The sequence below is a fragment of the Psittacula echo genome (assembly GCF_963264785.1).
Source record: "Psittacula echo genome assembly, chromosome: 16".
Classification (NCBI taxonomy): domain Eukaryota; kingdom Metazoa; phylum Chordata; class Aves; order Psittaciformes; family Psittacidae; genus Psittacula; species Psittacula echo.
In genome coordinates, this window is record NC_137752.1 from 338,222 (window position 1) to 356,807 (window position 18,586).

Sequence of the window (18,586 nt, forward strand, 5' to 3'; positions counted from 1 at the left end):
TAGTCATTAAGTTCACTCTCCTGCAATTTAAATGCCCCTTAAAACTGAGACCTCTTGAAATTCTGGAATGTTATAAAGGCAGAGATGTGCATGAGGATGAACTGCTAGCACAAGAAGACTAGAGCCATGTGAGGGCAAGAGAGTTTCTTTGCCCAGGAGGGGGGAGCACAGCACTAGGACAGGTCACTCTGAAAGCTGAAATGTTTTCAGGAGTTGGCAAGACCTGGTCAGACACTGCTGACCTGGTCAGGCCCTGCTGACAGTTGGCTTTATATGAGAGGACAAAATGACAATCAGAGATCCCTCCCTAGCCACCACTTCTGTGGTTCTACTGCTATATATCTGATAGTGATACCAGTACTTTTCAATGGGAAAATAAAAGAATTCTGTCTCTTAATGATGGGTTTAGTGCCAAAACATTACTCGGGTAAGGACAGTAGCTGCGCTACTGTATACTATACATACAGTATCCAGTATAATATATATATACTATAATCTGCTTGTATTTTCATCTCACAGGAACTGTGCAATGAGAGATGGTTGAGACTGTGTGATACAAGTTGTATCAGGAAGAAATATTTTAGAGTAGTGACAAATACTCATTTGATTTAAATACATTTTTAGGTTGATCTTATCTGATGTTCTTGAACAGTGGACCATGCTTTGGTCCAAATCTCTCACCCTCCTCAAAACCACAGTATACAGCTTAAGGGGTATTTTTTGCACCTCAGGCCTGATGGACACTTCTGCCCTTGTTCTTTGTGCTGGATGCAGTAAATGATTCTGCTTGGGCAGTTCTAACCCTGCTTCTGCTTGCTTTCAGTTGAATTCTCTGACATCTTTTTACAACCGCAAAATCTTTCTTCTATCTTGTTAATAGTTGTATTTTTGCTGGTTACGCCTGGAGTTTTTTGCTTACCAGCCTCCAGATTTTACATTCTGTTCCTGGAACAGCTAGAAAGTAGATTCTTGAAGCGAGATCCTTGAGGAGCTGGATGTATCAGCTATTCTGCTGCTGTGCGTGGGTGATGCAGGCACTGGGCCTTCATTTCCTGCCTAACAGGAGATGTTAATGAAAAGACATCTTTTTCTTAATCCTTTTTTGTAACCTTTTAGCAGATGGGATCTGTCTTCCATCTCTGCTCAGGATCCCAAGTCTCATTGCTATTTATTGTTCCAGATCAGCTCTGCAGAATCCCTGCTCTGCAGAGGTGGGCTCTGGTTACTGGCTGTATGTCCAACATTCATTTGCAAAAAATGCAGCTGTTTTTATAATTTAAGAGAATTCAGGCTGTTTTCGTGTACTATGTTGTTTGGATACCAACAGGTTGCCTACTGGGACATCTCTTTCTTGCAAAGTACTACTTCTACTCCCATTTCCTAGGGAGAAAATCCGACTCCGTTCAGATTAAGGGGAATGTTAACCTGTTGTCTTCAGGGCGGAATGTTTCCCTTCCTCCTGAGCATGTGCTGCCTGCCTGGGTAACAACATCCAGTTGGTACCCCGGAGAAGTGGGGCCCAGGCCCTGCTGTGGCTCCGTGGCGGCGGATGAACACGCACACAACGGGCTCTGCCCCGCGGCCGTTATAATGAAGTGACATCAGGGCCCTGCCTGCTGGAAGGGGGGACCCACAATGCAACACGCGGCAGACGTGGAGGCAGCTCCCCGGCCGCTGGCATCGCTGCTGCAGGGAGAGACCCTCCATTGTCAGCCCTGGGGGGGCGGCGGGGCCAGGCCCTGCATGGGGGTGTGGGAAGAGGCTCAGCGGTGGCGGGGCTGGCGCTAGGGTCTGGCTGGAGGGGGCCCGGGGGGGGGGGTGTCACGGGGGTGGTGTCCTGCGCTGCGGGAGCTCGGGGAGGGCTTCCCCTGACCCGCCGGAAGCAGGGGTGCGATGAGCGCTCAGGAGGAGCAGTTCCAGGCAGCAGCCCCTGAGCCAGGGGCTCCCTGCGCCGATGACGGCATGACCTGGTGGTACAGGTGGCTCTGCAGGATGGCCGGGGTCGCCGGGGGCCTGTGTAAGTATACCCGTCCCCTGGGCCAGACGTGCCCGCGGCCCCGTGCGCGCGTGCGGCCCAGTGCAAGGGTCACGCTTGAGCCATGAGGCGGCCTTTTGGGATCACGGGTTTGTGTCTGCTCCAGACGGGACTTTGCTGTGTTTGGGGCAGAAGAAAGAGCCCTAGGGTGGGTTTCTCCGGCAGCCAGGGGTGTGCTGTGTGCGTGCCAAACCTGCTGAACCTGGGCTCCAGGAGAAGGGACATCCCGGGGGACCTGTGACCCCGCGAGTTTCTGTGTGACACGGCCCTCGGCGGGAGCAGCAGCCGAGCCCTGGTGCTCTGGGCAGATGAACCTGACCAGGCACAGCAGGGGCAGGGCTTGAAGAGGGGCCACTGAATTCGGTTCATCCTATTTGGTTGTTGGGTGTTTGTATGTTACTGCAGCTTTCTTCCCTGTCGTGATTGTCAGAGCATGTTTCTTGCTACTCCTGCTGTAGATTGCTGATGGCTTGTCTGTGTTTGCTTTTCTGAAGGTGAATAATGGACTCGGTTTGTGTTGTGTGTTTTTAAGGGGTTTAATGTTGGACACAGAGAAGAAGGGATACAGCAGTGAAGTGAGTTGGCTGCACTTGGAATTACCTGCTGAAAAAAACTTTCCCAGGGAAAGAGTCTTTGCAACTTTGCCAGAGATCAGCCTGTCCTGTAGTGCTGTTTTGCTACATTCTGTGGAGAGATTAATGGCTCTTAAAAGCAGGAGGGACTGTTATGACCACTTAGTCTGATCTCCTGCAGAGCACAGGACAGAGAATTTCTTCTGCTTCAGGTCTACGACTTTGAGAATGTTTCCCAGCCAGTACAGTCAGCCCTGATCTGTTCCCTTGGCCATAGAGTTTTGCCTGATCCCCCTTTTTCCCTGCCCCTGTCTCTTGCCTCAGGACTTGACTACACAAGCCCCAGGCATTTTTGCAGTGGACCTTGTAGCCTGTGGTGGCGTTGGGCAGGTTTATTCCAGCTCTTGCCGCGAGGCTGGGGAAGGACATGCTGCTCTCGCTGTTTCATGTCTGAGGTGCTGAAATCTCGGAGGTGTGAAAGGATTTGGTAGGGCTGCTCTTGCGGGGTGGAACGTACCGGCCCTGCCATGCCCTGCCTGAGGCCCGCACTCCCGGCCCTGGCTGGTGGCCAAGAGCCCAGCTGGGACATGTCTGGAGTGCAGGGCCCAGGGCAGGTTTAGTGCAAAGGCGTTTTCCCACGGCCTGGGGCTGCAGACACGGCCTCTGTGCTTTCTTGTGTGTCTCTGGTCCATGTAGAGCTCAGGGAACACGTGTGGATGGAGGATGCTGTTGGGTCGCGTTGGTGGTGTTGCCTGCCTTGTGCGAGAGCAGCACACAAGTGGCTTACAAGTGTCTTTGAAGACTTTTTTTTTTTTCTCGGTCTGCATGTTTCAAAGCAGCTGAATTATACTTGAATTATTTTCCCAACCTTTTGTTCACATCTCTGAGAACTCATGACTTGCTTTTAAAGGGAAGCTAAGAGTTCTGCATGGTTAGGTGTCCTGGGTTCAGCTTTAGCAAGACATTGGTAGAGTCAAAGAAGAGCCAGGCTCTCAACAGGATTACTGATGATCTGGGCAGACAGACAGTTTGCACTTTAGCCCTGACAGTCTCCCTTCATGAGGTTTGTCAAGCACAGAACAAGGCAGCATTATTTCCTCTACAAGCAGGTAAATGGGGGACTTTGGAAAGAGGCAACCCTCCAATCCCCTGTGCTAGTAATGGCTCTCTTCAAAACTCTCCTTGTTCAGCCTCACCTCGTTGAAGGTGGACAGTTTGGAAAAAAGGGTGACTAATAAAACAGCAAGGCTGGAGTTTGCTGCTGTTTTCAGAGCTTGTTGTGAAAGAACAGAACCCATTTAGAAGGGTTTTGAGCAACTGGATCATGGTCCTGCTCCAGGGCTGGATTATTTATTACTGAAGGAAAAATTCCCTATAGAAAAGAAGAGAAACTTTGTTAGCAGAGTTGAGGCTGGGAGATGTCTACCAAATGCAAACACCTGCAGCACACAACTTGCTTAAGCCAGAAGGGTCCAAGGGCCAGAGCAGGAGCAAGACAAACAAGGTTCAGGATCTGTTCTTGGCTCTTGCACAGGCTAGCTTGGAGACCTCGGCCAAGTCCCTTGTGTTCCTGTTTGTAATAGGACAAGGAGAGTCTGTGGCTTTTGTGAAATGCTCTAGGAGCAAAAATAGGATTGTGATGAGGACAGTGGCCAGCTGCTTGAAATGAATAGACCCTTTGTGTGTGTGGGGGGTTGCATTCTTCTTTCTCCATTTTAACTTCCAGTTATCTGTGCTTCCTCAGGGATTTGAGATGGGTCAGCAGTTGAACAAATGGCAGAACTGTCTGTCTCCTGTAGCTTATGTGCCATTGAGTGTTATCTGGATTTTAAATACATTGCGAGGGTTTATCTCTGGCTTGGCAGCTCCATCCCCTTTTGGCTACTGAGGCAGGAGCCAGCCCCATCCTGGTGGGACAAGGATGTGCAAGGCTGCTGCGGGACTCACTGCTCTGCAGAAAAGCCCAAAGGTCACCAGACTTAACCAGTGGCTGTTGGCCGCTGTTTAAAAATACCTTTGGTTGCTTCCTAAAACCAGGAGGTCACTTACCTGTGGGGTGACCCTAGATTGCTCCTGTCACAGCCCTGCTGTTCTGTTTTCCAGTTTGATAAATAAGGAATTTATGTTAAGGGAACTTTGAGGATTCAGCAGTGACTGTTAAAAAGAAACCTTGCAAATGTGTGCCAGGCTTTTGAGGAGCAGGACTGCCCGCAGCAGCTCTGCCTGTAGCAGTTCTGCTCAGGGATCCCCTTAGCAAAACAGGAGCAGCTGTCTGAAATACCCAAACCCAGGCTGGTCTCATTCTTTAGATGGCCTCTGCTGCTCTTCATTGTGCTGCTGATGGTCTGCAAGCAGCGTTTAAGGGTTATGGAATGTAGCTGGAGTTGTGCAGGGTGGTCACAGTGGCACCAGCCATGCGCTGCTGCCTCCTGCCCAGACTGGGTTCCCGGTGAGCAGCCGGACCTGCTGTTGTCAGAGCAGGGAACAGGCGTATCGAGTGCTGAGGATGCTCTGCAAGTTTCATGAGGCAGGAAGGAACAAGCAGCCTTGGCACAGGCCCTGCTGCCTCGCTCTTCAACTTACATGACAGAGCTGGGATTGTGGGGGATACTTTGGGCTCTGCTTTATCTGCCTCTATTTACATTAATGGACACAAACTTGGCTCTTTTCTGCCCATCTCTAGTGGAGTTGTGCAGCACTGGCAGCGTGTGGCAGAGGCTGGGTTCACCTCTGCTTTATTTATTGTCTTTGTGCCTTGGTGCTGCAAGTCATGTTTTTGCTGCACTTCCCCTGTGCTGCTTGGAGATGGGTGCCTGCTGGGACCTCTTTTGTTCTTCCCAGGACAAAGCAGTAATTCCTCAGCAAATAAAAACCAGGGTGCCGCATATGTGACTCCATGCAAAAGCAAATGCTCTGTTCTCCACAAGTGAAAAAGTTGTGCAAGTGTCATGCTAAGAGATCCAGCACTTGAAGCAAAAGGATGCCTGGCTGGAGGAGCCAGGATGAAAACCTCTCTGCTGCATCCTGGGGATCCCCTGCATTCAGGCCATCAGACTTTTCCACCCAGCCTTCTGTGCTGGTCTGTACAGTGCCTGGAGGTGCCAGCCAAGGCAAGGGCTCTTCTGAGCAGTGCTTGCTTTGCAAAACATGCTCAGATACAAGAGAACAGCATCATGCTGGTGTGGTTGCAAGATCTGGTGTAGGCAGAACTGGGAGGAGCAGCCAGCGCTGTCTGCTGGGTCTGGCCTCGCTGCCACCATGGGCACACAGGGTTGGTCTTCACAGTTACTGTAACCTCTTTACTTTCCAGCCTGTGCCTTCGCTGGTCTTTGGAACTGTGTCACCATCAACCCCCTGAACATCGCGGCTGGCGTGTGGATGATGTGAGCAGAGTTGCTTTTTTCTTTTCCACCGGGAGGGAGGTTGGTTCGTTAAAGTGGCAGAGCTGTCTGCTGGGGCAGTGGACATGAGTTCTTTTGTTCTTTCTTTACCCCTTTTTAGGTAAACACTGAGATACCCTTATCCAAAGTACGCCTGGGGCTCAAGGGTTTGGGAATTATCAAAGTGTGGGGATAGCACAGAGCAGTCCAGCCCTGCCATTCCTTTCTGCTGGCGGTGGCTGGTCTCCGGGGGTGGGGGCACTGCTGACCCTCCTCTGGGCTATGTGGGCAGGATTAACTCTGCTTTGCTCTGTCTGGAGGCTCAACGCCTTCATCCTGTTCCTGTGTGAAGCCCCCTTCTGCTGCCAGTTTATCGAGTTTGCAAACGCCATCTCTGCAAGGGCAGACAAGCTGCAGCCCTGGCAGAAAGCTGCTTTCTACTGCGGGTGAGGATGCTCCTTGGGTGCGTTGTGGTGCTGAAGTCATCCCAGGAACCGCGTTGGGATGCATATGGGATGCCAGAATGCATGAGCATCCCTACATCCTGGGGGGCGTGGAGCCTGGCTTTGAGGGCTGCTCTGTCTTGCAGGATGGCTGTGTTCCCTGTCATGCTCAGCCTGACGCTCACCACGCTCTTTGGAAATGCCATTGCGTTTGCCACTGGGGTGCTTTATGGCCTGTCGGCGCTCGGCAAAAAGTAAGGGAGAACTGTCTGCTTGTGGAGGGGAAGGTGGACCTCCAGCCCTCACCCCATCTGCCTTGCTAAGGCTATGCTTTCCTCTTGTACTAAGCATGCTTTCAGGTGTAAATGGCACCAAAGAACATTTCCCTGCCATCATCTCCAAGGCCTGGGGAGGAAGGTCCTAGGGTTTGCTGAAACTCTGAGCTTTTCCTTGGAAGCTCAGTCTGGGTTGCCCTGTGGGTCCCAGCTGTCTTTGTGCAGCAGTTGAATGGATGGGCCCAGCTCTGGGGGCAGCGACCCGCTTTGGTGTGGTTGGAGAGGGCCAGCAAGTCTCATTCTACTCCCAGCATCCCTCAGCACAGAGAGATCCAGGCCCCAGTTGTGAGACCTGTCTGCTGGGTGCTGTACTCACCATGGTGGGCACCTGGGGCGTGGAGACCCACTGTTCCTTCTCTTTGCAGGGGAGATGCTATTTCCTACGCTCGGATCCACCAGCAGCAGAAGCAGATGGATGAAGAGAAGCTCACGGGGACCCTGGAGGGACAGGGTCTCTGAAGCATGCGAGCTCAGGATAACCTCTCCTGGACACTGAGATGGTGAAGCTGTGGAAATCCACTGCCCTTCCCTCTGCCCACTTCCCTCTCTGCTACACAACGATTTTCCTGGACACTGCAGCGACTGGAAATCTGAGGGGCTGGGGCGGGCTGTGCCCTCTTCTCACACCAGCATCCAAACCTCAGTGTGTTGGCCCGTTTCTCCTCCTCAGCCAGATATCTCACAGTTCCCAATTCTTTAGGTTTTTGTGGTTTGTCTTTTGGGGTGGTGGTGGAGGTGTTTCTTTTTTTCTGCAGAGGTGTTGGCTCTTGAGTGCTGTTACCAGCCTGAACAGGTAGCCTTTATTTGGAGTGATGCCTACAAGCAAGTGGAATATGCAGAGCTCCTTTTGGAACTGCTCTCTGCATGGGATGAGGAGGGACAGAGCTGACATACCAACTCCTTGCCTGCACTGGTCTCATGGGAGTCAGGGAGCTGCTGGCCTCACGCTGGGGGTGACCTGCCATTGCACGTTACATGTTTATAGTAGCACTCCCTGGTGTGGCCCTTCCCAGGTATAACACATGAACCCAGGGTTTGGCAATGCACAATGATGCTTAAGCTTGGTCTTACATTGAGTGTGTTTTAATCTGGGTCCAGTCAGGGTGGGCATGGGAAAGGGCTTTCAGCACAAAACCATGCAAAGACCAGAACCATCTCTGCAGAGGAGCTGCCAGAGTTGCTGGGGCAGATCCTGGTACCTACAAAGCACAGTCCCTGCTTCCTCTGCGTAGAGCTGCAGGCACTTACTGCAATTTACTTGAATTACAGCAATGAATTACTTTGTCTTAATAAGGGTGCTTTTCTTAAGCTTCACTCTTTTCCTGTGGAAGAAGTAAATAAGGTTTGCTTTACCTCAGCTGGGAAAGGGTATGATTGCTTGAGCCAAGAGGGATTTATTGTTGGTGTTAAGGAGCATCCTTCTCTTGTGAGCCTGGGACTCTGCTCCATTATCTCTCACTCTCTGCTCCCCATCCTTCCCCACTGCTTTTTGCTTCTGTTTGGTATTGTCTTTGCTTTGGGCTCATGTTCTTTCTATATCAATCATGTGCTGGTTTTCTTTGAGAAGGTAGCATACCCTTCCTTTGCAAACACAAAGTCTGCACCGTTTCAGTTTAGATACCTGGGATGTCTTGCTTCTTTATTCCAGGCTCCATCAGTACTTTTCACATCCTGTTTTCTGTTTGCTTTGTAACATGCAGAATGAAACTGCTCACAAAGCTTAGATCCCCCTGTTCTTGTTATGGTTTCTTCTGTGGAGGTTAATTTTTTTTTCCACATGATTGCTTTTTGTTGTCATTAGGAAAAGGGGGAATAATTTAGTTCTGTTTAAGTATTTTGCTGAGGGTCATTTTCTTTGGACATGAGAGTAAGGAGTGCTCTGTTTCCTGTCCTTCAAAGGACTGTCTCATCCTGCTGGGGTGGGTGTCTCTGAACCCTCTGAGCCCTGGCTGCTGTGGCTGGGACCCTGTAACTGTATAATCCTATTTCAGCCTTCAGAGCATTTCTCAGATTTCTGAAAAGTGTGTTGTCTTTTGACCCCTTTGTCTTCTTCTGGGCCACTAGCTTGACAAAGTTTGGTTTTCCCCTCTCCTGGGAGAGAGAAGGGAGGAACACTGGGCTGTAACTGCTGGGCTGGAGGTTTGTACTCACTTGGCAGCCATGGCAGGTAGCAGCTATGGTGAGCAGTGGCGGTGGGGATTGCAGCCTGTTCTTCATCCTCTGCCCTGGGAGCAGAGCTCCCGCTGCCACCAACACTCTGTGGTCCCATTTGACTCCCTGGGGTACCAGCGGTGTTGTGCTGTGATCAGGGAAATGCTATTGGAGGCTGACTGCTGTCTGTCAGATGGGTCTGTCCACCAACCACTCTGCAGCTTCAGAGCAGTGTTGTGTTGAAAAGTATCCATATTACATGTCCTTTCTCTAGGTATGGTGTGTGTTCACATCAGGGGAACACCAGCACATCCCTGGCAGGGCCTGGAGAGGTGGCTGGGTATACAAGTAGCCTGAGCGTTGCAGCGGAAGCAAAGTGGTTCCTGGAGATCGCCGGGCTAAGCTGCCAGCTAATGATAGCTCTTGTTTCTTCCTTGGAGTTCAGGGAGGTGTGAGGATTTACACCAGTCAGGAGCACAGCCCGAGTTTATTTACACACATGGGCTCCTGCAGCTGGATGCTGGGTAACCACTTTGTGCTAAGCCCCTTTCCCCCTGGCTTCTGAACCATAGTCGCTCTGGCACCAGCTTGTCTGCGATGCAGAGCAGGCACCGCTAGCCCAGATGCAGCTTGTTTCAGTGAAGGCTGTGCCATTTCAGAGCCCCATTTCAGTTCTGGGCTGATCGCTGCTGCTGCACTCAGTACATGGGCCACTGTCAGGGAATACAGCCTCCTGCGTGGGTCCTGCTGCCTGCAGCAGTGGGGTGCTGCAGGGGGAATACACGGCAGCCCGTGGAGTACCTTAGTGGTAACAGCCTCTCTGCTCTTGGAGCCAGAGGTGTCCCTGTGCAGAACCTTTACCGGCTGGTTTGAGTGCTGAGTCCTGCCTAGCAAACAAGACATCTGCTGTTATTTCAGGGGGGTCTGGGAACTTAAGTAGTGCTTAGTAGAGGAATGTTGCATACTGACGCACGTAGCTACGAGCATGTCTTTGGTAGTGACTGCTTTGCTCTGTGAGTAGTTCCATAGTAGCTTTAGTGACAGGAGGTGAAAAGCAAAGCAGAGGTGATAAAGAAACATTTGCAGCCTGGTCTCCATCTGTGGTGATGAACAACACAGCTTGTAGGACCCTTGCTGGCTTCATCTGATTGTCCTCATGCTGCAGACCAGCAGCAGTCCGTGTTGCAGGCAGGTGCTGCTCCAGGTCACTTGGAGGGCTCGTGAGCACAGAAGAGTTGTTGTGACAGTGGATGGTCTGACCTCTGTGTGGAGAAGACATTTTTTGTGGAGATAGAAAGGACCTTTAGTAGCATCACAGTAGTTATATGCCTGTTCACAGTGCGTGGTGATTATTAATTTTGTTTAGAGGCACCATTGGGGTGCTTGGAGCTGTGTTAAGGATAAATGAAGTTAAAAGCCTGCTCTAGAGATAGATTTTACAGGCTCAACCCAATCCCTGCTGATGGCATCCATGCTAATGGATGGCTAGTCCCCAGGGTCTCTATGGTCTCTATGCTTGCCAGGTCTTGGAAAGGCCTCTGGGGTACAATGGGGCAGAAGTTTTGTTACTTGAGAACTCAAGAGCGGGTGATGCATTGACTATAGTGAGCTATTGATACCACGCGTGGAAAGACACTGGCAGCACATGTGCACTTGGCAATGGACTGTTACACCATTCACCATGAGCTGTGCACTTCTTACCCAGGTGCATTTATACAGCTGCAACTCTTCCATGTCCCATTCAGTCATGAAGTTGACAGCACTCGTGCATGTTAACTCCACTGTTCCCTGGGGCTGTGTGTTGGGCCTGAAGAGAAGAGTAGAAGCTCACCTTCTGCTGCTTACCAGGACCTCACTGCTCTGGGCAGGAGCTGATATTGTAATACCAATTAATTCTCTGTGTGTGCAGTGAATAAAAAGACCATTCTACCTCTGGAAAGAGCCACTGTGATTTCTCAGACTCTAAAAATTGTAGCAAAACTGCTCAGACTTTCTATATTGAAGAAAGGAGTCACTCAGAAAATACTTCTCCAATGAGGTTCTCACAGAACATGAAGAGTCCAACCTCATTTCATATTTGGGCACTTCCTCCTTAGGCCAAGCCCTGGGAAGCTCAATTAATCTTTGTCATTTTTTTAACTTAGGAAAAAGAAACATCCACTGTCTTCAGGGAAGGGTTTCATTGAAGTGAAGATATCAAGACCTGGTCCATAGCCATGTGAGCAAGAGAACACTTTAGCACAGGGCTGCCAGAGATCCTGATCTTCAGAAGGTCAGTGAAAAGCAGGGGCTCTTCAGACCTCTCATAATCAGGCCATGCTTAGAAACATCATATTCCAGCCAGGACTGAACTTTCTGGAAATGGGTCTCAGCAGCAAAGGTTGGGTCTAATGCTGAATTTTCTTTGTGGGTTTGATTTTGGCCCCTCTCTTCCTCTTTCCTAGGCTGCTTTAAATCAATGCTCTGATAAAGCATATCTTCAGGGATTTCTCTCATCTCCTGCTGTAGGGCTTCTAAATAGTAGCTAGCATATCTTGAGATCTGGGTCAAATACACTGTTACCCTGTGCTTCCTTGTCACAGTGGACTGAATGTTCTGTTAGTGGGAGGATGCAAGCATCTCCACCAGCTCTCAGGGTGCCAAGTGCATTTCAGGAGGTTGGACAAATGCTTGGGCAAATCATCTCCCACAGCTTTTGTTGTTCTGCCCTTTTGGGAGAAGTTGTATGTGATACTCAGCAAGGCCATTTGTTCCTTCCATAACCACCTCCTGCAGCTGTCTTTTACCTGGGGTTAGGCTCTAAATAAATTATAATGTCCTTAGTCCTGCAGGACACACAGGAAAAAGGGATAAGACAATTTGCTACTAAGTATGCAGTTGAAATCTTAAAGTGATAGAGGTGGAGGCTTCACACACAACTGTGATGGAGACACATCCACCTTTCTTTATGGATGAGTAAAATCCTGTGGTGGGAAGCACCCACCCCAGTACAAAGTATTGTCAGAACCCACCATGTCTTTCCTACAGTGAATCACTTGCACTACAGCTGAATGTGTGTCTGTTCCTGTTCTTTGTTTTGTCTTGAATCTTTTTTGTGAACTGTATTCGGTCTTGTTTATTAGGCTTCTAGTGTAATGCGTGTTTTTAGAGCAATAAAATGTGGCAGCTTTTAATACAATATATCTGGCTCTGCCTCTTTCAAAGTCCTTAAGTACAAGAGACTCATCTGGGAAGCTGCAGGCTGTTGTGGTTCACTTGTCACAGTCCTCATCTGCCTCTCCCATCCCACCTGCCTGCAGCTCCCTTCTTTGCAAGTCAAGGCAACATCTCGCAGTTGGAGGCAAAACCGTTTTATTCTTGCAACTACATGATGAACTTTTGCCAGAACAGCTACAGCTGCTAACTGTGTTCCAGCCAAACCCTTGAGCTCTCAGACTGCTTTGGTGGCTGCTGCATGAAGCACTTCTGTGTTTTTTTGTCCGCAGCACACGTTTGATTTTTCAGGACACCTTTATCTCTAGCCTGGTGCTGGTTACCTGGTCCCATACCTTGGGTCGACCTGTTGCCCTGAGTGCAACAGGTAGTGTTGAATAATAGGAAGAGAAGGTAAAGTTCCAGCTGGCAACTTCTACATCCAAAGCGAGATGATCATTGCTGCCCATTCCTCTCCTATTGCCTTCACAGAGAGCTTCAGCCTCTACCTCCATCAGTGTAAAAGTTTTCTCTCTTGTCCTTGAGCATGTGGACTGGACTGGTAGCCTGGCTAAGTTGGCACATGGCAGCTCCTACCTCATGAACGACCTGCGGCCAGTCCTGAAGAAGGCCTCGATCTGTTCAAGGGACCTGCCTTTGGTTTCTGGAACGCAGCAGCCTGTGAATAAGATGTTCCCAGCACAGATGACAGCGAAGAACAGGAATGGCACCTCGAGGCCAAAGGTGTTCTAGAAAGTGGGACAGAAGATGTGAGCTGGTGCATAAGGTGTCAGGAGGGGCTGCAGAACCCCCTCTCAGGGCAATACCCACCACGGCCAGGAGGAAGGACTGGGTCAGGGCAAAGGCTGTCAACCAGCTCACGACGACACAGAGGCCCGAGGCCACCCCACGGGCTTTCAGAGGGAGGATCTCTGACATGAGCAGCCAAGTAATGGGGCCCCAGCCCATCGCATAACCTGCAGGGAGGAGGGGTAAAGGGAGGCTGTTGAAGATGTGAAGCCTGCTGAGAAGTGCAGAAGAGCCTTGTGCAATCCTGCCCTGGGCCCCATCAATCTTTATTCCTGCCCATTCATGCTCTGTCAGCCCTCAGAGTGACTTCAGATGCTGTCTGTCTTGGTCTTCCAGGGATAACTGTCTCCCTTCCACCTCCAAGCCCAATCTCTTTGCTCCATATCACCCTGCCTGGGTAAGAAGAGTCCCCCCAGCCTGGCACTCAGCCCTGTGCTGTGGGTCCTAGGCTCTCTCACTCTCTGTACCTACCCATTATGAAGAACATGGTTGCCAGAAGGGGGATGAGGGTGATGTAGTTTGTCGGCTCAGCAAAAGGGTTGGCAGAGCTCACCAGGGTCTTGTTGGCAATGGTGCCATTCTGAGAAGCTGGCACAAAGTGGATGTAGATCCCCATGGTCAGGTTTGAGACCAACATAACACCAGCTGTGGAGAGATGCAACAGCACAGTGGGACTGATGGGTGAGCGATCCTCTCTATGCCAATGACTGATCTGCTGGGAATGCCTCTGCTTAGGAGCTGAGTCACCACCGAAGGAAAGAGACCTCTCCACTCCCCGCCCCAGTTCTGTATGGCTGAGCATAGGAGGAGTTTCCACTCCAGCATGTTTGCAGAGCTCCTGCAAGTCCTTCAATAAGAGCTTCTCTTGCACAACAGTGTATGAGACATACCTGATACAAAAAGAAGAATCTTCCTCCCAGCTTTATCCATTGACACAGCAGCGATCGCCACCGAGAACAGACGTACCAAGCCAACAAGAGCTGCATCATACTCTGGTTTCTGCAATAGCAAAAGCAGTGGGGAAGCTGAGGTGGGGGAGCTGGGGACAGAGCAGGTTCCTAGACATGTTGCCTTGACTCTGGCTGATGACTTTGTCAAAGCTGTTTTCCTGTAGTAAGAGACCAGAAAATCTGAAGCTCAGAGAAGAGTGGGGAAACAGTGGGGCCAGTCCTGCTCCCCAGCCTCACGCCTCCTCACTGGCTATTGCTGCTAACCAAGTGCTTTAAAAAATGCTCCAAAGTTGAGGTTGTGGGGCTGCAGGGGACTTGGAGCATTGAGCAGCTGTCGCTGAAGTCAAGGCAATGGGAGCACGAGCCCAACCCCAGGGCTCACCAGAATGACAGAAGTTTTCTTGAATATTGGTTGCAGGTACACAAGGATGCAAGTGACACCCGAGAGCTGCTGCAGGAACCTCATCCCCCCCGCAATGAGGATGGGCTTGTAAAGGAAGGGGTCCTTGATCTCAGCACAGGAAACACGCCGGCTCTGGAAGGGACAAAGCCAGGAAACCGAAGTGTGACTCCCTCTGGGCACCACCGTGGCTCCCAGAAGATGGCTCAGGACTTGCTTAAAGGAGGTTGGATTGTGTGGCTTCCAGGTAACATCCCCCCATGCTGGAGGTGAACATCCTCACCTGCTTCCTCACGCTGTCCTTGATTTGCTCATACTCCCGTGTGTAGTCTGTGTCCTTGCCCCGCAGCCAGCACAGTGACCCCAACGCCTCATCCTCCTTCCCCTGGGAGAGTAGGAACCGGGGCGAGTTGGGCATGAAGCAGAGCAGGATGCTCATCGCAAGCACGGGCACCTCCCCAGCGACAGCCAGCCAGCGCCAGTCCAGCACCAGCCCTGCTGGAGCAGCACAGTCAGGAGCAGAAGGCACATGGGGAAGGGTGTCCTGGTGCCTCCACTTAGGCAGTCCCACAATTTAAATTTAGTAAATCCAGCAGGGGAAAAAATTGAGTTATTGCACTTATTTTTCTCCTAGAAAAGAAGCATTTTCAGCTGACAATACAAGGAAATTCCAGCAAGCTCCCCAAATCTTAGAGTATCCAGCAAGATCCTGCAGCAACCAAGGCACATGCTTACAGGAGGTGCACATACAGTTCATTGCGTGCTGCTTTTCAGCCCTGGCAAAACTTTGGCAGGACCTGGGTCTGTAGGTGTGGTAATGGCCATGGGTCCATGCAGGTTTTGAGTTCGTCCCTCTGGGTACACACACACACGCACACACACACACGCAAGTCACACAGTGGTGATCCTGTCCAGGCCCCCTTTGCACACCTGGATTGGTGGCTGTGAGGGAAAGGAATTAATCAACTTGCTGACAAAGTTTAAAATAAACTCCCCTTCCCCAAGGTCCCACGGAGGGTTTCCTACTCTCTGAACACTGAGATACTTGCCCAGCGCATACAGGACGAGGGAGCCCAGCACTGCCATCATCTGAGGACAAGCGCCCAGTGTGCCTCTGACCCTGGGATGGGAGATCTCCGAGATGTACACCTGGAGCGGGACAACACCCGCTTAACAGAGCTCCATAACATGGCTGTTGCCACCAAAACTTGAACTCTGTCACCTCACAGTGATCCACTGTGGCCAAGGGAAACCCAAATTGCTGGGAAACTGTCCTCTAGGGGTGGGAACCTGACCGGTCCAGCACCAGGAGCCTTGCAGCCACCACCAGTTTCCTCCCTCTCCCAGCACGGGAGAAGTGCTCCAGCAGCACGCTCAGACTCCCATTACTGGAAGGTCGCTCCACAGGGTTGCTCAATGCTCGCCTTCCTCTCTGCATAGGACATGAGCTCAACGTCTGGTAAATGCTGAGGGAACCACTGCTGGGAGGAACAGGGCAGGGCTGAGCACTTGTCTTCCCTTTTCTGCAGGCAAGAAAGTCCAGCACCATGGGACTTTCCAGCGCATCTTCCCCAGCCCCAGTCACCAGCCACAACGCTGGAGCTCTGCTCATGCCTGCAGAAAGCAACGGGATGTCCCAGGCGCAACTACAGCCCCATCTCCTGCCGTTCAACCCCCCGGCAAGCTCCCTCCAGTGGCACGTTACCGGGATGGAGGCAGACGTTACGCCGCCAGCATAGCCTGTGAGCACGCGGCCCAGCAGCAGCATCCCGGTTCCCTGGGCACCGGCCATCAGCGCGTATCCGACGGCGGAGGGCAGTGCCGAGAACATGATGCTCAGTTTGCGGCCCAGGCGGTCGTTGAGGAGCATGGTGCTGAGCCCCCCTGCCGCCGCCCCCAGCATGAACACTGACTGCGGGGGACACAGAGAGGAACCCGGTGGGTCTGAGCTCCCCCAGCTCTGCCTCCCTCCCCAGCAGGGACAACCTCTCTCCTTACCCCAAACCAGGATGCTGTGTTCTGGTCCAGCCTCAGCACGGGGCTGGGGTGAGCTTCCAGGGCAGGGATGACGGGTGAGGGGTAAACCAGGGCAAAGCCGAAGCTGAAGTTCCCCAAAACAGCGGCAAACACAGCCAGGTAGAGACGCTTGTTGTGGAGGCTCCTGAGGGAGGGACAGAGCAGGAAGGAAAGGTGCCCTTATTGCACCCAGCAGAAAGTTTAACTCTGTCTTGCAGCTTCCCCAGCCTTGGCCGAGACTCTCTTGACACCCATGTGGTTTCCCGGGAAATGGTCCTGCACAGCACCAGGCTGGGGGTTTCTCCGAGAGGAGCAGCAGCTGCTGCTGCTGTGTGGTGGGGAGCAAGAGCCCATACCCTGGGCACTGCCAATGTTCTCCTCTGCACCAGGCAGCTTTCAGAGGGTTCAACAGACCGAGAAAAGCAGAAGCTGGAACCAGGCAGCACCCTGCTCGTCCCAGTGCAGCAGGGAGGGGGTTCTTTTCAAGACCCCCATCAAGAACATGAATCCCCATGAGAGTCACATGGCTCAAAAGCACGCACAACCGCAGCTCTCCCAGGCAGGCTCATCCATCACTGCACACCCTAGGCTGGATGAGACCCCCCACCTCGAGGCAACTCATCAATAACAGCAGCACGAAGCAGCTTTTCCACCAGCTCCCCCAGCTCAGTGCTCTCGGGACGGGGGGCACAGCCCACCCCGCAGGCAGCCCCACAGCCCAGCCTGGCCCTTACTGCAGGTATTCCCTGTCGATTCTCTTGCCAGCGTTCTCGGGAAAGGTCCAGTATGAGGAGCTTGTCCTTCGGATGAGGGGCTCGCGTGCGCTCGGCTCCATGGCAGTGCCGTGTCCAGTGCCTGTCACCGTGTGGCTGCTCTGGGCTGCGGGTAGGGAGGAAGAAGCAGCAGGAAGCACCAAGGCAGAGGCGGCGTTGCCTAATCACAGAAATCTGTGCCTCGTGGGCTTGCACCCGGCTGCCTGCGGGGGAGGAAAGCGGGGGGGCCGGAACACCACTCGGCAATGAGCCATGGGAGAAGGATGGTGCCCTGCAGCCTGCACCTTGCTCCCAGCCAGCGTCTGCTCCTCCCAGCTCACATCAACACAAATGCCCATTGCTGCAGTGGCACTTACAGGGACAATCCTCGCAGGACCATTTCCTTTGCTGAGGCCACTTCTCTCCCTTGGGAGAATTATTAGCAATTAGACTCGCCAAACACTGCTTCTTTTTACAAGGGTAAATTGCATCTGTCTGAGCCTGGAGAAAGGTTTTCAACACAGACCAGAGATGAGGAAAAGGAAGGAGAGGAAATGAGAGAGAGGTAAACATGGAGGGGGCAGGTGACACGGATGAGGAGTGTTGATGAGGATGGAAAAGGGGAGGGTGGCACCTCTGCTGGGAGCCCTGGGCTACCCACCCTCACCCTAATGCCCCCAACCCCATAGGGCTCTGCAGACAGCTTTGTGCTGGGGCATCTGCAGGTCCCAGGGGGCTGCAAGGTCCAAACTCACCCTATAGGAAAGGGAATGCGCCTACTGGAGTTGCACTTAAATTAGCAAAAGATGTCTTTCCCTAAACTACTGCTCCTCTTATTTCCATCATTCATTTTAGCCCCTGGTGCTTTTGGGACCACGTGGAGGGTTTCTGCACCCCCAAGCCTGCATGGGAGTCCCAGTGATGCTTTGGTGTCAGTCAGGATCTCTTCCCTCAAGTAATCTGGTTCCCCTTCTGCAACCACCAAGTGCTACTTTTAGTGTCTGATCGATGGTGGGGATTTACTGCTGACTCAGGCGCTTGGGGCTGTGATTTCACTGCAAGGAGCCCAAAGGCAGAGTGGTGCAGCAGGGGGTGTGGGGGCTGGAGGGCTGCAGGACAAAGCTGCTGGGGCTGCTCTCTTGATAAAAGGCTGCAGGTGCTGAGCATGATGGTGCTTACTGGGGAATGTGGTTTCTGGAGCTGTGGCTGCTGCAAGGTAAGGGTTGCTCTCCTTTTCCTTTCTGACCCTTCTTTTTGCTGTAAGTATCTCTAGCAAGGAGGAAGTTCTGGGCTTGCTGTTTTGTTATCTCTGGCCTTTTCCATTGTGGAGCTGCTTGGCTGCTGCTTTCTGGGACTCTGGTGGGGCTGAGGGTGCTGCCCCATGCAGGGTCAGGCCAGCTCTGTGCTCCTGCTTCTTGCAGAGGTTTGTGAGTCTGTGCTGGGGCCAAATTGCTTAGAGCAAAGGTGTGAAGCCTGAATTGCTGGTCTGATGTGCTTCGGGCTAAGTTGAAGAAAGACTCCTGGGCGTGTTGTTCTGTTGTCTGTGTATC

The 18,586-nt window shown here is 51.9% G+C and overlaps 2 protein-coding genes across 3 annotated transcripts; one reads left to right on the plus strand and one right to left on the minus strand.

The window, feature by feature from the left end:
• Positions 1-1,840: 1,840 nt before the first annotated feature.
• On the plus strand, positions 1,841-12,073 carry CACFD1 (calcium channel flower domain containing 1). Of its 2 annotated transcripts, XM_080630385.1 has the most exons (5): positions 1,841-2,017; positions 5,918-5,990; positions 6,308-6,433; positions 6,577-6,684; positions 7,131-12,073. In XM_080630385.1, exons 1-5 carry the CDS (start codon positions 1,894-1,896, stop codon positions 7,222-7,224), a joined length of 525 nt encoding a protein of 174 aa, XP_080486511.1. In that variant the 5' UTR covers positions 1,841-1,893; the 3' UTR covers positions 7,225-12,073. The 2 variants fall into 2 exon arrangements, with proteins under 2 accessions (XP_080486511.1, XP_080486510.1); XM_080630384.1 differs by lacking the exon at positions 6,308-6,433.
• Positions 12,074-12,350: 277 nt separating this feature from the next.
• On the minus strand, positions 12,351-17,999 carry SLC2A6 (solute carrier family 2 member 6). The gene is made up of 10 exons (XM_080630388.1): positions 17,019-17,999; positions 16,267-16,429; positions 15,974-16,180; positions 15,306-15,417; positions 14,552-14,766; positions 14,251-14,403; positions 13,809-13,917; positions 13,390-13,563; positions 12,940-13,085; positions 12,351-12,857 (listed from the first exon to the last, which is right to left on the minus strand). The coding sequence occupies exons 1-10, from the start codon at positions 17,117-17,119 to the stop codon at positions 12,702-12,704; spliced, it is 1,536 nt and encodes a 511-aa protein (XP_080486514.1). The 5' UTR covers positions 17,120-17,999; the 3' UTR covers positions 12,351-12,701.
• Between the last annotated feature and the right edge of the window lie 587 nt (positions 18,000-18,586).